Below are 20,776 nucleotides of genomic sequence, written 5' to 3'. Positions count from 1 at the left end.
GATGCCTTGATTGTGAACAGGTGTGGCAATAATCAGGCCTGGGTGTGGCTAGAGAAATTGAACTCAGGTGTGGACAAAGTGGACAAGTATGTTTTAACAAGGGGGGGCAATCACTTTTTCACACAGGGCCATGATGGTTAGGATTTTTTTTCACCTTTAATAATAAACACCTTCATTTACAAATTGCATTTTGTGTTTACTTGTGTTGTCCTTGACTATTGTTTAAATTGGTTTGATGTTCCGAAACACTTAAGTGTGACAAACATGCAAAGGAACAGGAAACAGGAAAAAACAGGAACAGGAACACTTTTTCACACCACTGTACTGTATGTGTATAGAACAAAATGCCACATGGTGTGTGTTTGTGTATATATATGTTTATATATATATATATATATGTGTGTATAAAATACTGACCGTTTCTTTGCTTGGGGAAGGACATTCATGTTGCTCCTCCCGTGAAGTTTCATCCGTGGCCTCTTGATCATCCATTAACTTGCTTATATCGGTTTTGGAAAGGCTGAAATATGAGCGGAAAAAAATGAAGATTGTGGAAAAAGACAGGAAGAGGAGAAAATATGTTTTTCCTCAATTTGATGTAAAAATGATTCAGCCATTACATAATAGAATTGCAAGAAAAACCTCTTTACCATTTGAATTTAATAGTTTTTTTGATGTATTACAACCAGGCTGAAGTCAATGTTACTAAATCTATCTGGGTAAAGCCTGTGTTAAAATTGTATTTTACACAACTGCAGAATATCTTGTTTTCCTTGATTTTGACTAACACAAAGGGTGTTACCAAAATCAATAAACAGTGATTTGTGATCAATATAGGCACTGGGCCAGCATAATGATAAACCCACTGAACAAAGAATTCCCTAAGTCTCCGCTCAGCTCAATAACCTCATCTGATGGGAGTTGTGTTGACCTTTAGAAGGCAGTGACACATTCACTTTTGCTTTTAGCATGCTTCTAATCTCCTGAGCAATGTTTTTTTTGCTGTAGTTTTAGTTTTTGTGGTAAGCCTAATTTATTTGAATGAAAATGTTTGGTTTGTCGCATACAGTGCAATTGAGCTTTGCTGAACAGGTAATTTACATCTCTGTGCATCAAAAATGTTCAGCTGCAAAAAGTCAAACGTATAGATATCACTTCTGACTTGGGAAGAAACTGAAAGTAGTCCACGGGCCAGTTCAAATTCCATGTGGAAAAAATATGACAGGACAGGAATTAACCTACTTATGTCTTTGGCCTATCTACACACACACACAAACAAACGGTGGGAATGTGAGAGTTTGTGTGTGTGTGTGTGTGCGTGTGTGTGTGTGTGTGTGTGTGTGTGTGTGAGTGAGAGATAGAGAGAGAGAGAGAGTGCGGAATTACAAAGGACAAGCTCTGCAGGTTTATCTGGTTTATCTCTGCAGTTGTTCACATCAGAAAGCCTTTTATACGGTCTGTAATTACCTCTTTGCTCCGCTGTGTCTGCTCGTCCTGTGTGTGTGTGTGTGTGTCAGTTGGTGAATCTGTTCTACTTGCTCGTGTTGTGGCGTATGTTATGTACTACAACGCCTGTGACTTGAATGGTGAAAAGGTGAAACAGAAGTCTCCATTCAAAGTTTAAATGCAGTTAGTCCAACCCTTAACAATAACCTCCCAGTAGACGGTTTACCGTGTCAGTAACAGTTTCATTTAGAAGTTAACTTTGCTGTTAATAAAAAGCAGTTTGAACATGCCTACCTGGTAGAGGATTCCTCTGTTGTACTGCTCATTAGCGGACACTTTACCCTGTCGTTGGCACATTGGCTGCTGCCATCCTCCGACCCCTCCAGCTCCTACAGGTAGAGAGAAGGGCGGCGGCAGCCTAAAGGTTAGGATTAGGTTAGGAAGAAATTCTGTTTACGTCCTACACTAGCTGTGAAAACAAATCTTGATAAGGGGAGGGAATAAATGAAAGAGACTCCACCCATACACTTGAGCAAAGCCGTTAACCCTTAAAGTGCTCCAAGAGTTGCTCAGATCAATGCTGTAGTGTGCGAGTGATTGTGAAGTAACCCTACTCATCCTGAGTACATACTAAACTAAAACAGACAGAGATGAGTACTGCTGCTACTGCATTTTCCACATTAAAGTACAGCACCCTCAAGGGGGCTATTATGATTCGATTTTATAATATTCAACTATCTTTAAATGTTAAAGAGCCCCCCAGACATATTATATGACATAAAAAATGTGTTTTTGTCTTTCTTTCTTTTATTATTTATTCATATGCAAATTTGTGCTACTTCACTGAAAAGTCCATTCTCAAGTGAATGTGTGCCGGAGGCTTTCCACATCCCACTAGTTGCATAATGGACCATGGTTGCGTCCAAACTAGCCGATTTAAGGTGAGCTCAGAGGAACTTTTGCGCTTCAGCAGATGAACGTGAAAATGGCCTTTTAGTGTCCAACTCTGCACATACATCAATCTGAACGGAGAAGCTCCAAACCTTCAACCATCACAGTAAAGTAACAGCTGAACCCTGCAGCTGTGTGAGACCTGTGTCAGTAAACACTCTACCGAGGCCCTGGGGTGACCTGCTGAGGATAAGTGGATCTCCAGCTTTGTGCCAAGTAACGGAAATCAAGTGCTCTTTTCTCACAAAATTACACGGCAAAGCTTACAGAATTAGAGGCCTCTCCAAACTGACTTATGCTCACTGATTATAAAAAAGGGAGCTTATTTTCCACCCAGCATGAATGCATTGCCAAGTCTGTATATATTCAGGGAATTTTAAATAAAAATGAGCTGTATCTTTCTCCAGATGTCTCCATGTATGTGCATTTAATTGCCTCCATCCATGCTGGAAAGCAGACGTACTGTAATTATACGAAGGAGACAGGATATTACTCCTCGCTTTCAAAAGGTTTAGTGTTATGTTGGGCAATGACATTCAACACAGGAAACATGACGATGCACAACATATTGATTTATTCTTCAGGTTTTTGTTTGTCTTTTACATTGTTGTTAATGGCCAAGAGTGAACAATTTCTTTCTACAATTGGCCGACATATTTTGGCTTGTTTTTCCAGCCCGTCTGCTGTCAGGAGACAGGGTCAGGGTGGTGGTTCAGCACGGAGGGGGCGGAAGACACGCGCTCTCCCTCACAGCCGTTGCCCGGGTCTGACTCACGAAAAAAACACGAGTAAAATAAAAAATAAAAAACACTGCATACCATGTGTTTGTTTAAATTTAGGTACACCTACATGTAGGCCTAAGAGATTGCAATATAAGCCTATTTATATTACTATTAGGACTACAGCATACATATGTCAAGAATGTATAAATTAAATAAACTTCAGCTGGAGTCCAATTTAATACGGCAACACTGTTGATCGCATCCGTAATCTCTTTCTATTACGCATTCTTCCCAGAGCCTAATACCAGTTTTTAGGCTGCCATACAGTACACAGTAATGCAAATTAAACTGAGATGTCAGGGTTTTAATCTCCACCTCTGAAAAGTGCCGCTTTTTAGCCGGATTATGTCTGGCCATGTCGTAAATAGTAGGGGTGAGGCCTCAAAATTGATATTATAAAATTGATATTTAAATTACGATCGTTTCCAGCCGCTGCATGTATCAATGTACGACCATTCTTACGCTCTGATTGGTGTGATGTGAACATTTCATGAATCCCACGTAAAGCCTGTCGTAAGAGGACTTCTGCACTCATATCTTGCCGGTTTCTACGTTAGGTTGATAAATGAGTGCCACTGACTCTCTGGCTTCCAACAGGGATTTTGGATCAGAAATGATTGATTAGGTAAAAGTGAAGATAGTATCTGTTACAGTTGATGATTTTCAAGTGAGACACCTTAAAATAACAAAGATCTAGTCGGAACAAAGGATGGAGAGAGACGAAAAAAAGAGAAAACTCAGAGCAGCATGATAGCAAGGTAGCCTTTTTGTGGGAGTTTGTTTTCCCAGCAGGTTTTGCTGCCATCTGGGTTCACTTGGCCAACCTTGGCACAGCTCCTGGCCTGTGAAGGCCAAGTTAGAACAGCTATTTACATCCAATATCATGAAACCTAACCACTTCTGAAACTTAAGCAGCCTGGGAAATACAGTTACTGTCTATATTTTTAAGCACACGTGTGTAAACTCCAATGGGATTGGGGGCATTATCAAGTTTTGTTCCTGAATGGATACGTAAGCTCTCTAGATTTCTTCCAGTCTTGTCGTCGCTTTTACAACTCCACAGGCTGTTTGTGTGTGTGTGTGTGTGTGTGTGTGTGTGTAAAGTCAAGACTTTGGCCGAGTGTGCATCAAGGTGTGGGACAGCTCAATGCTGCATGGAACAGCTCAATTTGTTAATAATGGAGCAAAGATCCAGGGGGGGTTGAAGCATACACCAGCTGCGTTGGAAAGGGCTGGGAGTAATCAGCAAGGGAAATGAAAATATTTAACCGTAGATTTTCGAAAAAATGTAAAGAAATAGCATCTGCGACTTCACTCACAAGTTTATGAATGTGTTTCGAAGCTTGGATTTGGTTTATTGTGTGCTATTATTTGGAGCTATGAAATCTAAATTTGGGCAAAAGCTACATAAAGACAATCGCACACACTACACAATGTGTGCTTAATCAAACCACACAAAACATTTAGATGAAAGGGATTTTATTAAATACTATACCTTAAAAAGAGACATGCTGGAAGTCCTCTTGGTTGAGATCACATGCTTCTCGTCCACTAAAAAGAATATACACACACACACACACACACACACACACACACACACACACACACACACACACACACACACACACACACACACACACACACACACACACACACACACACACACACACACACACACACACACACAGTTGCGCTTGATTACAACAGTAAGAGGACAACTGTAGTATCATATGATCAGTCACCTTCGAATGAGGACTTACGGCAGAGTGTGTGTGTGTGTGTGTGTGTGCATGCATATGTGTTTGCTATCCAGAACATAATACATATTGACGATGGTGATGTCAGTCACAGGATCGGTCTCAGGATGGGTTTGAATAGTCACAAGGCTCCAATAGATTTAGAGGTAAAACCATTCTGCGTCTATCAGTTTATGCGAGATAATGGATGTCTTACTGTAAAGAAAGGAAAACTATGACTGTGTATATGTGCATATGTTTGAGAGAGAAAGAGAGTTAGAGTTCTCAAATGAAAAACAGCCCCGATATGTATAATCTTCTAATCCGAACTAAAGGAAACCATTACATTTCATTATTTTCAACAACACAAAATTCTTAAATCAGCACACTCACAATCCATTAATCTCGTTTTATTGCCTTGACAATGAGTCATTTCAGGCTGTAAAGGTTCCCCATCCAAAGAAAACAAATGAAAATCCAAACAGTGTCTCTAACAAACCCCCTTTTCCAATGGGAAGAACGCTCTTCCATTGAGGCATAATGCTCCAGTTTTTTAATACTCAGATAGATTTATGTTTCCAAGATCCCCTGCTGTCCAGAACTTAGCATGATTTAGTTCAGACGATGACACTATGCGCATTGCAGACCGGTGATTACCCTGCAGACTGTGCTCTCTTAGCTTTGACTCCAGTCCAATCTTTTTCCCATCATCCATCCAACATCTAAAGCGAGAGAGAGAGGGAGAGAGAGAGGGAGAGAGAGAGAGCGAGAAAGAGAGAGAGGAAAAACTCAAGAGATGGAAAAACCTCCACTTAAGTTCACTTACTTTTCCATAAGTGTTTTCATCCATCTCAAATAGCTGCTGAGAGCTTATTAGATGGGCCTTTGACCTTGTAATGGCCAATAAAGTCTGCACAAATGTGCATATTAGCCAACTCTGAGGACCAGTGCAGAGTTTTTGAAATCTGCAGACTTTGTTAAAGCAGAAATACAACGGTGAGTTTCCTTTAACTCAGGGCTGGGCGCTATGGAGAAAATCAAGTATCACGAGATTTTTGACCAAATAACTCAATATTGATACCGCAACAATATTGTAGTGCTGACTATTCGTGCTTTCACATAATATTTACACAATGAGATTTCTGATAAAAATCATCAGCAATGTGAATATAATAAAAGTGGGTAAAGGCAAATACTAGAATAGTTACAACAGTCTGCTAAGTTCAGAACATGACATAATTACTGTATTACTGTAATGCAGCCTTTAAAACCAGGAAAAGACAACACTTCTGCCAAATTACAATATTACAATATCCTAAATCTAAGACAATATCTTAGTCTCATATCATGATATCGATATAATATTGATATTTTGCCCGGCTCTACTTTAAGTAATGAACTGAAATTATTCTGAATGTTCTCTGTTAATATGAGCATGACAGCGCACTTGTGCAGTGGAAACACGCATCTAACGAAAGGCTTTCACAATGTGTTCACTGTGAACCGGTTGTATGTGTGTGTGTGTGTGTGTGTGTGTGTGTGTATGTATGCATTGCTGGCTCGTGGGAGAGCTGAAGCGTTGGGGAAACCCTGGATGTGACCACAAGAGGCCTTCTGACTCAGAGCACTGGATCCTCTGCCAGCCTGGACAGGAAGCATATCAGCCCTGCCGCCATTGCTTTCACACACACACACACACACACACACACAAGAAGATGTAGTCCATGAGTAACCACTTCATCCGACACAGACAAACAGGCAGACTGACAGACTCAGCCTGTGGGCTCAGGTGGCTGAATGTGAGTGGGAAAACCAGTTTACAGCCCATGTTTAAACTCCGCCATTTCCTCCTTTCTACAGCAGGAGACTCCAAAATTAGTTCATAATGCTAGCTGGCTGAAACAAGCTTCCAGTGTACTTGCAATAGAATCAGGCAGTTGCACAGAAAGACACACAAGTGTAAGTGCACACCCACTAAGTCACAGTTCTTGAACATAGGTCTGCAGACACGTGCCAAACATTATTTCATTTTATTTTTGGAGATAGAAAACATTGCTTGAGGAAAAACATTCACTTTAAATTACAAAAAGAACAAAACACAGCAGTAGATCTGTTTTTTTCCTTCCTCCCCAGTGGCAGAGTATTAAATAGCTAACATCTATAAACCAAGTAGGTGACGGACATCAGCAATGAGCTCAGTATTCCTTTAACACTGAGTAATAGAGAGAACCTGAATGAGTTAAGGAATAAAAGCAGTGTGTGGGACAAAAGAGGATCTGAGTGCAGTGAAAGTGGAGAGTTTGTCTTACCCTTTGGCTCCTCTGTGTCATCGGTTTCCAGCCGCCTAAGAGAGAGAGACAAATGAGTTCACTCTCTCAGACACTGAAGTGCGGACAGAAATGATGTGTTGGTTACAATTGAGGTTTGCAACTAGACAGAAAAATGAGAATGTTAAGCCACAACTATAATCCAAATATCTGACACTCAAACTACCTAAAAAAAAGGTGTAATATGAACCAAACTATTAGCAGAGCTGCAGACAGCCACTTGCAGTGCTGCATTTGATCTTACATTTATTCATGCTGTTCCTCCAGTCCCATGTTGGCACTAATATAACAAGGATGCCTCTGAAGATAGCAATTGATCTCTTGAAGTAAAGGGCGTTAAATATGGATAGGGACAGCAGCTGCCTGTGGGGTAGCAGCAATGATGTAATAGGAGGAGGGGAGAGAACTGCTTTTAACACAATAGAGAATTGTGGTGGACATCTGGGATGGGTCAAAGGTTACTGAAGGAGGGGAGCTGGCGCCAAGCCGATCTGCAGGTTTGGACCAATGCAAGCATTTTGTTAAGGTTTTGTGTTGGCTAAATACAGTCAGATCCATTTTTAATCTTTGTACACCCACCTGTACTCCCTTCAAACACGCAGGAGTTGGAGCTGGTGGCAAGCGGCATGCCGTTTTGAAAATACTACAGGCAAAAGTTTTTATAGATTTAGCTGAAAGGCCACTATCGAATGTCGAGTGAAAAGACGGCCATTCACAAACTATTTCCTTTATTTATGTTTTGGGCATTGCGTGTAGCTACCACGGAAAGTTTTGTCAGTTTCGGGGTGACCCGGGATGTGAATAGGGTTAAGTTGGAGATGTAAAATGTGATGGAAGATCACAAATCAATGTCGGCTTAACAAGAATTAAAGTAATTAAATGCATAGCAATCTGTGGCTGTGTAAAATACAAATGAACTTTAAAATAAAACACAGTGTCGAAAAAACTAACACGGGGTCCCGAATTCAATACTTTTTAGACAACGACCAAATTGCTTCGAGCATTGAAAAAATGCCTTTTCATTCAATACCCAATTTCAATACCTAGGGAGTACATCTCATAAGACTCAGTGAGTCAATAAGCATGCAGTATTTTTCTACCAAGCTCTAACATTGTTTGTGATTGGCTGTCTAAAATTACACGTCGTAGAGACATGCAGGAAAAATTCTATGTTATGCACAGAGACGGGGCTCACCTAGTAGGAGCTGAAAGGAAATACAAAATTTAAATTGTGCTATAAAGTGTAATTTCTTTTTGTTTTACAAAATTGGTATAAAAAAAAGCATTGTCTAGGATACTCGGTATCAAAGTTGAAGTGTTGTTACCGGTTTTGACATTTTTAGAACGATACCCAGCACTAGAGGAGAGCAACCGCAATAGAGACACAATAAGAGGGGACGTTGACATGAGAAAAGTTAAACAAGTCTATAGTCAAACACAGTAAAGTTTCTCATTCTTGTTCCAATAAATGATGTCATTCCCACAAAGCATTAGGTGAGATAGTGAGCCATAGAAAGAGAGGATGAAGTAAGAGTACAGAAGGGACAAAATCATGAGTGTTGCATTGTTTAAATATGTAATTTTAATGTCTCTAATTTGTGCACTAAACTGTTGGAAAGCTTGATGCTTCATGTGACAGGTACTGTGACTGTGTAATGGTCTAGCCATGTAAACAATAATTAGCCCAAAACCCATTCAGTCCTGTTTAATCCAAGATGTTTGGCTAATCCCAGCGTGCCAGGAGCACAATTACTCCACATGCTTTAGGACACAGAACATCAAAACCAAAATACCACAATACCCATCACACTACAGATGAGTAAAAAATCTTCTGTTTATCTTGTTTTGGAACGTCACCCTTCAGCTGTAACACTGCGAAAGAAGAATGGATTCCTGTAACAGACACACACCGCCATGTCGTCTACGAAGGTTTAGTGAATATCAGCTCTGATAGTAAAGCCCATGCCGGTCTCTGGAATATGTTGAACTAAAATACAATTCAGAAAGATCTGTAAGAATGCAAACAACTGAAATTGAAGGTGAAAAAAAAAAAAAAATATATATATATATATATATATATATATATATATATATATATATATATATATATATATTGCTGGTGATCATCAGCTGTTTTTCTAGTTTTTGGCTAATAACAATAACTATTATAAAGCCTCCTCTGTATGTTACGCCAGCAGACAAGAATGCACAGCTGGACTGTGACATGCAGCGAACGTCATAACAAAACTTCCAAGATTAGTAGCTGACATGACGGGCATGCGAGACAAACACGTCAAGCAGGGTTCGCTCTGTAATTGAAAATGTAGTCCATAACTCTGTGTGTGACTTTACTCTGTGTTTTGCCAAATGTTCGTTCTGCTGTGGTAAGACGAAAACAATTCCTTTCACAATTCATCTTGTGCAAAAAACAAAAATGATATAAATTTCCTCCATGTTCGTAAATAAGCACTAAACTGATTTTTAAACTGGAACAATCTCAATCCTACGTTTTGCACGTATAACATATTGACATAAGCCGGGTCGTGTAAAAACAAACAAAAAAGCAGAGCTTTGCCATGAGAGATGATCACGTAGAAAACTGACTTGATTGCTGAGATTTGCTGAAACATGCTGTGCTGCTCATACTTAATGTCTTTTGCAATTCTATTACGAAACAAGACCTTTCCCTGTCTTATAAAATAATCAGTCCATCTAACCAGCCATCACTCACAGCTATCTAGACGTCTTGCTTCATTAAGTGCAGGGCATGAAAACTTGGCAGAGCCTAAATCCCCCTGCAAGCCCCATTCTCTGACATTATCTCAATACTCTATCCACCTCAGTTCGTCTCCATCGTCATTCCCTCAGGATGTTTTTCAGACAAGTCTGGCTGTGTGTGTTCAGAATCCCCGGCTTGATTACACTTCAAACATCCCACAACAGTAACCCCGACTGGATAGGTTTTATCCATCTATGTACAATCTGTGTACTATCTGTGTGCTAAATCTAAAAAGAACATTCCTGGCATTGACAGCCAATGAAAAAACTAGGAAAAAAGTCTGTCAGGTCACGCTGACAGTACCAGTTTGTTACTCCCAGATGTGTTAAACGTGCTAGGTCCCCCACATGGCTGAAGTGAACCAAAACAAGCAGCTTGCATTTCACTGCAGCAAAACATGCTCAATTTTGGAACTGTTTAAAGGAACCATGTTTACTTCAAACAGAAGAAAGGCCAAAGTGTTCTCCAAATGTGCCGATTACAGACACTCCTCGTTGTCGCGTGAACGCTGTTGTATGCGAGCATGGCGCTGATGTGATGTTTGCGGTTGAGATGGCGGGTGACTCTCTATCCCTGGGCAGCTTTGTGTTTCATGTCTCGTGGCTAAGTTTATGTCCCATTGAGAACAATACTGTGGCTGGTCTTACACAAACAACAGAAGTGGGCTCAAATTATTCGTTAACTTGTGAAAATGTGAATAAACTCACCTCAAATGAGAGGACATCTTCATGGAGGATACAGCTTCTGATTTAGATGATAAAATTGGGTCTGTTTTGAGGTGAGTGGTACCATCTTTTTCCTGGGGTTGCTCATCATCAATGTGCTCCACAGGCTCTGCTGCTTTATTCCTGACGCCCCTCCTGGTATATGTTTGCTCTGATCCAGTATCCTCACATTGTTCCTTCTCCTTGGTTTCTGAAGACACTGTTTCGGCTGTGTCACCAATTTTCTTGTCCCTTCGGACATATTTGGAGGTGAATTCGTCTGTGTTGCCATAGCGCTCAGCGAGCTCCCTCCTCCTTTCTGCCTTGTACCGAGCAATTCGCTCAGCCTTGGTCTCTGGGGCCAAGCTCTGCAAGGTGTCTATTCCATCCATTTTGAAGTTCAATGCCGTTTAGGGTTTCGAATGAAGGTGAGAAGATCCCAAGTTGCAAATTCAATTGTCCAAACCCGCATACGCAGATCAGCTTTCTTGTGGATCTCCCTTGACAGCAGTGTCTCAGATCATTAAAATCATCCCAGTGCTGCAAAGAAGAAAGAAAGACATCATTAGTACCTCATGATTGTAGAGTGCAATTTCACATGACAGGCACACACTAATGTGTAAAACTGGATGCACCAAGGCATGCACTTCCCCAGCTTTCATTAGAAACTGGCTCAGCTGTTGAGCTTCAAGCCCTGCCCTGCCTCCCCCTCCCTGTGAGAATGATGTCAGCCAGCTCTGCTCAAAGACAGCCGACCACCGCAGCGAGACTCTCATATAACCTCGGTTGGAAAGCCGGTTGGAAAGAGGGAGGAGAGAAAGTAGAAGATCCCACATAAAATATCTTCATCCCATTTTATTCCTCAATTTGTTGAGGCTTTGTGCCAAAAGCCAGTCACCTCTTCAACGTTATCCTACCTCATACTTATTATGTATTTACTGTAAACATAGAGCACGAGAAACTAAATTGCCATATAAGTGTGAATGTGTTTGCCTACATGGGCTAGCCCTGCAAAAGACTTGTCCACACTGCACATGGCCTCCAAACCAATGCCTGCTGGGGCAGACTTTGGCTTCCCCCAAAAAGATAATTTGTTTAACATCTCCTTTTCACATCTAGCACAATAAAATAAACTTTTTAATAACTTTTGACTTCAAATAAAATGTAGGATGTAAAAAAACAGGAGGTTGAGTTGAGCTCATTTTGTTCCATTAAGTATTCACAAAGCAGAAAACCCCACATATGGCTCGGATGCAGTGGTTCTAAATGTGCACTCACACCAATGCATCGCCAGCTGACAACAACAATGAAAATGATGTCTGAACATTTTCAAATCGTTCCAAACCAAGCACAGGGGCTTTTCCACAGACATTATTTTTTCAGAGCAAGTGCTCTTCTGATGCTTTGGGGCTTAATGTCTGAGGACAGCCAAGGAGAACAGAAATTATAAAAGTGAATATAACTAGATATATTTATATTAGAGAGGGGCAGGGGTTTAAAGTAGCCCCTGGCAACCTTTATTTATGGCCAGGAAAAGGGGTTTTGGGAATAATATAAATTAAAATTGGGGTGCCTGGACAATGTTAGCCATGAGAGAAAAAATTGGGAAAGTGAAGAATGGGTCAAGAGGGAATAGAAAGGTGAGTCTGGTCAGAAGGTGGAATAAACGAGTTGACACCGAGAGCCTTTTCTGTAATGATGACAAGCTCGAACCAATCTTAAGTGCACCCCTCTGACCCCCGTCCACCTGCTGGGCTATAAAACCAACCAGGAAGAAGGACCTCGTGGTCCCCTGGAAAAATACGGCTTTGAAATATTACACAGGAAATATGTTTATGTGTCGGGGGACATGTGTCTGTGTGTCAGTCTTCACCTTGACCTCTTCTTTCCCTCATCCACTTGGAATAACAGTGCTTGGCTAAACAGTGCCTCCCTTCCTTGTGTGAATTTAAATTTAGTCTACCATAAAATGCAACTCTGCTGGACAATTACATGCTGTCTGCTCCTTGCTGTATTCCTGGAGATGTCCAAGACACTTACACTCTGTGAAATGTATGCTTTGCAGTATGTAACAATACTGTACATTTACCATGTTTGTTAAATGAACAAATCAGCACTAAGCAATTCCATTCCAGGTAGTCCAGCGACCTTTAGTACCCGTAACCCGTATCCAATTTCACTCAGCCAGAAGAGAAATTAAGACATATCCTAGGAAGGTAACCAGGATCAGATGCCGCTAAAGCTCTTTGAATGGAATTTACAGCATAATATGAAAAACAAACACCAAATATGATGACTTAACCAATTGGTAGAAGTTAATTAACTTCAAGTCTAAGAGCAAGAGAGTTGTATTACATTTCTTCTCAAGGGTGAAAAGCTTAGCATTTTAAGATGAGGTTTGTTTTGGTTGTGAAGTCCAAAAAAAATGACAAATGTATCTATAATCGAGGTAGCAGGCACTCTCCCCATCAAAACCTAAAGCAGATATCTCTAGTTTTGGGGTTTAAACTGAATGTCGCTCCTTATGAAGGCAAAATGATCCCGAGTTTGAATGTTGATTTCAGGATTGTGCACATGCTTACATAATTCACCTAGGTCACTACCTATAAAAGGAGTGCTAATCAGTCCACTAAAGCTTGTCCGTGGAGACCCAGAACATCGAGGCTGCTTTGTTTGGAAGCTGCTTGTGTTATTATAACAAGGGGGACTGAAAACAGAGTTGTGAGTCATACTTGAAAAATCATCACCCCTATCAGCAAATGTGGACTCACCCGGGATTTTGTTTTGCTAGGTGTTTTAAACTGCCAAAACACCCCAAGGTGTCTTTACATATTTATGGTTATTTCTTCATATACAAAGACAAGTGGAGCAAGCAGAGATGTGCAAGACCAAAACCTCAAAGAAAGGGCTCTGAAAAACATCTAATGTGCTAGTATTGATTCAGAACATGGTGATAAAGGTATAGGGTAATTAAGCTTGATGCGCTCAAGCATCACAATTGAGGGGTTTGTTGGGGAAAACAATGTAAGAAAGATTTAAAAAAATTCTCTGTCATAGATCTGTCTAGCTCAGTATGTACTGTAGTTATACCAGTTCCATCTGCTTATTTACACGGGCAATAGCCTGTGACTAACTGCTCCTCTAGGGCATGTAAACAAACCAAGTCCTTATATTCACTGAAGTGTTCTCTGGCCATCCGTTGCCCATTGGGAGTTGTCTCAACAAAGGCCAAGTGTGTCGCTTCCTGAACGTGCACCATATCCTCCTAAATAAATGCTTGATCAATCAGGAAATGTTACTCATAAAATCTGGCAAATGTCTTTAAGTTTCTTCAGAGCAGGATGGGTGAAGGCAGTGAGAAAACTGACAGTACCCTTTGCACTCAACAGTATCAGATTTAGAGTCATCATTTCCTCTCACAAGTCTAAGCACTCCATAAGGGACCAGTATTTAAATATTTACTTCTCAGCAAAGACAGTCAGTGATTATACGCAGTTACTTGAGATTACATAATAGCAGTTCAAGGCCTACTGATAAAAGCAGAATTTGCAAAAGCCAAGACGAAGGGTTTAAAGACAATTTCGTCCTTTTTTATCTATATCAATAAACGCTGTAGTTTTTTTTTTTGTGTGACATCCCCCCCACAGCCCAGTCTGAAACATATAATAACTTTAAGCTAGTTATTTTTTCATTGAACTCTCAATGTTTAAGTCGGTTAGTTTAAAGGCCGTTTTATGGCCGTGCGAAGGCTACACGCAGAGCTTTCGCCGTAGCCTATGTAAGAGGCCTGGTGTTTATACTTGTGCGCCGGTGTGTGCGTTGAGAAGGCGTGTGTGTGTCTCGGGAGTGGGTGATAGAGCGAGGGAGAAGTGAGTGAGTGACTACCGGAGCGAGTACGGACTCTAGAGTCATAGTGAGAGAAAAAAAGTGTCTTCCCTGTCTTTTCTGACCATAGTGAAACATATTTAGCAGGAAAAGTTAACCCCCCCTTGATTTCATGTTGTTTATGGAGAAGGAGAACCAGGAAGGAGTCAAAGGAAATGGAACGCTACCAAGCAAGGGCCGAGCATCAGACCATGGCGTATTGTCCGGGGTAGACGGAGAGGTGTCTGCGGGGGTAAGCCGTCGATTTTACACACAACCATAAAACGGCCTTAAGTTTGCATTTGTACTACGACCACTTGGAGTAACAGAAGCTGTGCATTTCAACCATTTACCCAAATGCCTTTAGCTATTTGAAGTACCATTTATATATTATATATATATAGATATATATATATTACAGTTACTTTTCAGCTATTTCAACTGTTTATCCATTTGTTTTAACTATGTATTTTAAATGCTTACGCATGACTTTAAGCAAAGGGTCAAGACCTCTCCGTAACCCTGGTTGGGAATTACTCACTGTAGTTTAACAGTTTGGTGTCCTTATATTCTTCTAACTTCAATTTGATAAAGGTGAGTCAAATGAAGAACCTGAAAAAATCCAGTCAAATGTAATTATGTCATTGTTACTCACTCACTCCAACATCATTATCTACATTGGTGATGCAATAGGAAGCAGGCTTATTATGGGAAAAGTATACCTGTCACAGATCTCTAGGGACCATTCATTGCTGGCCAGACAGAAAGTTGCCTCAGAGGCAAAAGCTGACCTGTGGCCCACCAGCCTGTCTCTTTTCAGGATTTGCATGTCCACACAGGAGGACAAAGCAGGAATGCAGGCTACACCCTACGCATAAGCAGTGGATTTGCATGGAAAAATAGGGGATTTTGACTGTATAAGAAAATGCGACTAGGTAAGTGTACCTATTCAAGTAAAGCTTGACTAGATAGAACCTGGTCGGGTCACCTTATTGGCCAAGGCCCAAGCAATGGGCATGCAAGCTCTGTTTAGCAAACATTTAAGGTGTTTAATGTGCTTATGGTGTTTAAACACTGTGTCAGTTCAGCTTAATTGGAATTCCCCAAAGAGTATTTTATTTTTCCTTATCTTACATTGAGACTTAACACAGAGATTTACACCTGAAAAATGTTGATAATTATGTTTCAAATGTTGGCCCCTGTAAGGTTGCGCTCACATTACACAAGGTATCTTTTCAGCACCGATGCTTCATAGAAAGAAAACATGTTGCCACTGTAAACCTTCAGGAATCCACATAAAATTACTGCAAACATCAAAAAGACTTTCCTTCACTGTACAATAGTAGAGACACAGCCAGATCCTGACACACATTCTTCCTGAAGGAAGAGGGTGGAGAGTGGAAACTTTGCTCTACTGGGAAAACCAGGTGCCAGTGCATGGATTGCAAAGACAGAACAGACTGGGGGGCCATTTTTTTAGAAAAGTTCTTCAGCTCGTGCAGCTCTGGGGAATTTTCAAACAAGCTCAGGGACCATGAAGGAGCAAAACATAAGATGGCTGCAGCAGAAATCTGGGCGACCTTTAACAGTATTATTTCCTTGTTTTTAGGGTTGGTTACGTATGTGTAACCTTAACTATACCAACTCTTTGTACTAATGGAGTGTAAAGAAAGCCACAATAAAACCTTATTTAGGGTTAAAAGGAAAATCCAATCTTTCCTTTATTCTGTTTAAAGGTGCTCTAAGTGATGTCACGTGTGTTTTGTGCTACAACATTTGTTGTCACATACAGCAAACATGCCCTCACTATCCGCGAGCTGCTTGTCCTCAGAACACACTGTAAAAAAACACGGCCTCTGTAGACTAGGCCTGTACAATACTGGAAAAATCTGACACTACGATATTTTTCGCAATCAAGCAAAAGATGAGATAAATAGCTCTATTTGGAAATAAGAAATCGTTCTCAACTACTGCGCTGATTTTGTAGGGAAGTGCATCTACATAGAAGAAAAAAATGAAAAAAGATCTTTTCTAATGTGAACCATTCTTGGTAGCAGCTTTCTGCGGGGGGAAATGGCCGGGAGACTCCGTGATTATGTTGCATTAATCAGGAGACTTAGTTCGTATGTTCAGCGAACATAAAACACTGACTACTGCAGCTTCTCTGACTGCCCATCATCACTGTGTCAGCGGCAGCTGCTGCCTACGGTACTTTTCTACACACAGAGAGCTTCCCTTCCCATAACAATAAACCAGATAGTCCGACTAACGTCACGTACACACGTTGCCCACATGGCTACCTGTCTTAAAGGAGAACGGTCGGATGGTAAAAATCATGTAAAAGGAGAGCGGTAAGTTTACTATGTGACTATTGCGCATGCGCACATCGCGATGTCGATGCCAAAACAAAATATTGTTAAGCCCTAGACAGCCCAGGGTCTACAAACGGCAACAAAAATAAAACTGGTCCCACCTGCAACACGAAGTATACACAAAGAGTGTTCCAGCCAAAAAAACAACTACAAGGATTTGGGTGTGTGTGTGTGTGGGGGGGGGGGAGGGAGTTAGTGCACAGAAGCACAGAAGAGAGGGGATGGGATGAGAAGTGAAGGGCAAGCTAGTCTCGTTTTGTTTGAAAAAAATTCAAACGTCAACAAGAATTAACGTCACCCAACATCGCTTAGAGCAGCTTTAATATGCACCAAAACAAAGTTACATACCAGACTACTTGACTAAGACTCAAAATAATAGCCAGGAAGCATATAACGGCATGCGTCCTATGTTTTGAGCTGCGTTCAAACCGGGAAATAGTGATCCGATGATTTTCCGCAGGGTGGTGTGGCGGTGTCAATTACATTACCCCCCCCAAGCGGGAAATGCACTATCCCTATTGAAAATGAATGGAAAGACCTGCGTTTTTGCCGTCCCGTTTGACGCCCGACAAAGGTTCTGTGAATGCAGACTTATACAGGATGTTGCATGTTTGTGGGTGTGAAATAACTGCAACCAGGCCATGTGACCAACCACTCAAAGCACATAGGCCTGAGTACGGGTCATTAGTCTGTAATCCACTCCATCTTGCTTCTAACCTATCTATCTGACCAAACAACATCAGAAATTGGTGGTGGGGGGGTGGGGGGGGGGGGTGTCGTGTCACTACAACAATCAACCACATACTGAGTGGCCAATGTGTTTCTCATTAAAAAGAAATCATTCAGCACTTAAGGCAGTTAAAGAACCCAGCCTGAAACCCCTGGCAGATTGAAGTTTTAATTGCAATAGTAGAGGCTCACAACAACACTTCATCGTGTTGAGACAGGCCTTTACTTGTAGACAGCTTTAGCAGATGATTCTGACAAGAGGGTTGTTTGGCTAACATGGCAAAAGCCCTTCATTCACATGACTCAACTCTCCCCTGGCTTTCAGCTGCAGGGAAAATAAGAAAGAAGGGGATGATGCGAGTGAGGAAGGAAAGTCAGAGGAAGAAGAGTGTGCAGGGTAGAGGAGGATACAAAAAAAGGGAAGGAGGATAAAAAGAGAAAGGTTGGTACAACAGAGAATGAAGAGAACTACAGAGATCAGAGGAGGGGGGGGGAGCAAAGAAGCTGGAAAGCATTGAGGAGAGAATGGGCTTTTGTGGGGCATGTGTCTCCAGGGTGCCAAGGGGCCCCGTTCTGGTGATACGGGGGTGGAGGGAGAGCAAGATCTGCTGCTGCAGCAGAGAAGGAGGAGGAGGGGGCAAAACAAGGCCTGAGATTAATCCATCTCTCCCTCTCTCTCCTCTCCCTGCCCTCTTTTTGTCACACAGACACAAACTCCCTCAAATCCCATTTACCAGAAGTCCTGCTGACTGTAGCCAGTCACCCGAGAAGCAGTTGACATGACAACCCCCTGGGTACTCATGCCTGCACTCCGCTATAGCTAAGTAACTGACACTGTAAAACTGTACTAACCTGCTGGAGGCGGAGCCACCATTGTCCCCAGGCAAATAAAGTCTGCTGCTTTCCCATTCCTAAAATCTTTTTCATTCAAACGTAATAAAGCTATGAAGTTTAACACAGAGAAGCATCTGTATGTTATGTTTTATTTTCCTCTATTTTTTTTTTATTTTTTTCTCAGGCTGGCTCTTTGTCCCAGCCTTCCGGCTTTCTGTTTGCTGCATTCAAAGGAGCCATTAAATCTGACGAACGGGAAAGCAAACAAGGAAACTCACGTGGAAACACACACTGCAGTGCACACCAACACGCAACTGAAGAATGACAAAAACAGGACAAAAATACACACTGGCTCTCCAACAAGGCTGCAATCATGGAAGCCTGAGTGTGGAGTAGGAAGGGTGGGGTTTATGGGGCTTTATCTAGCTAGGGGATCATAGGCATGCATGCTCGCATATTCACAACACACAATGTGATTCGTTGGACGTGGGCCAAAAAACAAACACCCGCACTGTTTTTCATGGGACGGATGTACTGTAGTAGCTACAGTTAAAGTATCTACACTCACATCAATTGGTACGCTTTGTTGCACTCTGACATACGGAAAGCTTTGTCTCGCTCCAACAGTTGCAATTTGCCAACTTTTGATGAAAAAGTATTCTTCTTCTTCTTCTCTAATTAGGGCTTAACGATTACGGCCAAAATGATAATCATGATTATTTGTTGATTTTAACCAAAACAAATTTTATTGTTACACATAGACTGTTTGGAACTGCTTTCACATCCATATTATGTTACAATCTTCTTATGTTGAAGTTGTATGTTGTATGCCACACACGTAAATGAAAATTAGCTATCTGAAATAAATAGTGTAGGATATATTTTTAAATGTATCTCTGAGAAAATGGGGGTGGCAGTAGCTCAGTCCATAGGGAGTTGGGTTGGGAACCGGAGGGTCACTGGTTCAAATCCCTGTATGGACCCAAAAAGTTGGGAGCGTGGATTGGTGGCTGGAGAGATGCCAGTTCACCTCCTGGGCACTGCCAGGTGCCCTTGAGCAAGGCACCGTACCCCCCCGACCGCTCAGGGCGCTGGTTCAGCTGGCAGCCCGCTCACTCTGACATCTCTCCATGTATAGTGCATGTATAGGTCCTGAGCATGTTGTGTGTATTTCAGGCCTGTGTTTGAGTACTAACAAAAAGTGTGTACACAGAGTGTAGTGCAGTAATTTCCCCATTGGGGACTAATAAACTAATTATCTTATCTTATCTTAACAATAACCGATTAAAAGAGCTAGGGAGAGGGGGAGTGCTACTCAGAGACGGCTGACTCATTATGAACGGGTCCAGCACGGGTCGAATGGCGCATACACACATCGTGTGTAAGAAATGTCTGTATCGTCACTGCGCTGCATTTTTATGAACTATGATATTCTGGCCATGGGTTACATCTCTTACAGGTCCCGCAGGCTCCGTCTCACACGCTGTTACTCTACCAACTGAAGTTAGTTGCATTCGAAAAATATTACTCGCGTCCTAGAGCCCTGTGAGCTAACAGACGCTAACTAGCACCGCCACTTACTAGCACTGGTCACTGCTGTTGTCTGAATAACACAGACGGGACCAAATGTTGCGTTTACTGGTAAGCTGGTAAACCTTGAGACCGACGTATAAACGAGTGCTGTATGTGGAATTTTCCTCCCGTTCCTCTGTTCTAGAAATCTAAAGATTAAGCAGCGCGATGTAGGGAACAACTGATTGGAACATGAGCAGACAGAGGTTTTCAAAGCGCTAGATGCAAAAAAAAACGGAGCGTTCTCTGGAATGATGCGTTTAAAATAATCGCTCATCACAAAAATGTGATCGTGGGAAGTCAAAATCGTGATCAAAATTTGATTAATTGTGCAGCCCTATCTTCCATGTATACTTTTTAGCATTTTTTTACTAGTTTCTAAATAAAATGCATGACAACAATTATTCCACTTATGCTCACGTCCATTTATCCTAATTTTCAAATATTTTTGGAGTTTGGTATGACTTCTGTGTGTCTAACGTATGCAACGCTAGCTATTTCTATCAACATTCTTGGCAAAACACAAAAATTTGTGATTTATTCTGTCAATCCTGCTCTTTGTTCACTACAGAGTAACTACAGAGCTCTCTTAAAACCTTAGAAACCATCTAATGCGATTTTTCCCACTTGTCAACCACTTATCGACATGGACTTCATCCCCAGACGGGGGGGGGGGGGGG

General features: G+C 41.4%; 1 protein-coding gene across 1 annotated transcript in view; it reads right to left on the bottom strand.

Annotated features, from left to right (window-relative positions):
- svild (supervillin d) overlaps positions 1-20,776 on the bottom strand; it is a 44,153-nt gene that overhangs the window by 19,170 nt on the left and 4,207 nt on the right. The window contains exons 2-6 of the mRNA XM_034860815.1: positions 10,729-11,265; positions 7,225-7,259; positions 4,675-4,730; positions 1,741-1,835; positions 418-520 (exon numbers count right to left, since the gene is read on the bottom strand). Coding sequence (XP_034716706.1) covers positions 418-520; positions 1,741-1,835; positions 4,675-4,730; positions 7,225-7,259; positions 10,729-11,117 — 678 coding nt within the window. The 5' untranslated portion in view covers positions 11,118-11,265. The remainder of the gene's footprint in view (positions 1-417; positions 521-1,740; positions 1,836-4,674; positions 4,731-7,224; positions 7,260-10,728; positions 11,266-20,776) is intronic.

Source organism: Etheostoma cragini, chromosome 21 (assembly GCF_013103735.1).
Source record: "Etheostoma cragini isolate CJK2018 chromosome 21, CSU_Ecrag_1.0, whole genome shotgun sequence".
Classification (NCBI taxonomy): domain Eukaryota; kingdom Metazoa; phylum Chordata; class Actinopteri; order Perciformes; family Percidae; genus Etheostoma; species Etheostoma cragini.
This window is presented reverse-complemented; position numbering and strand designations above follow the sequence as displayed.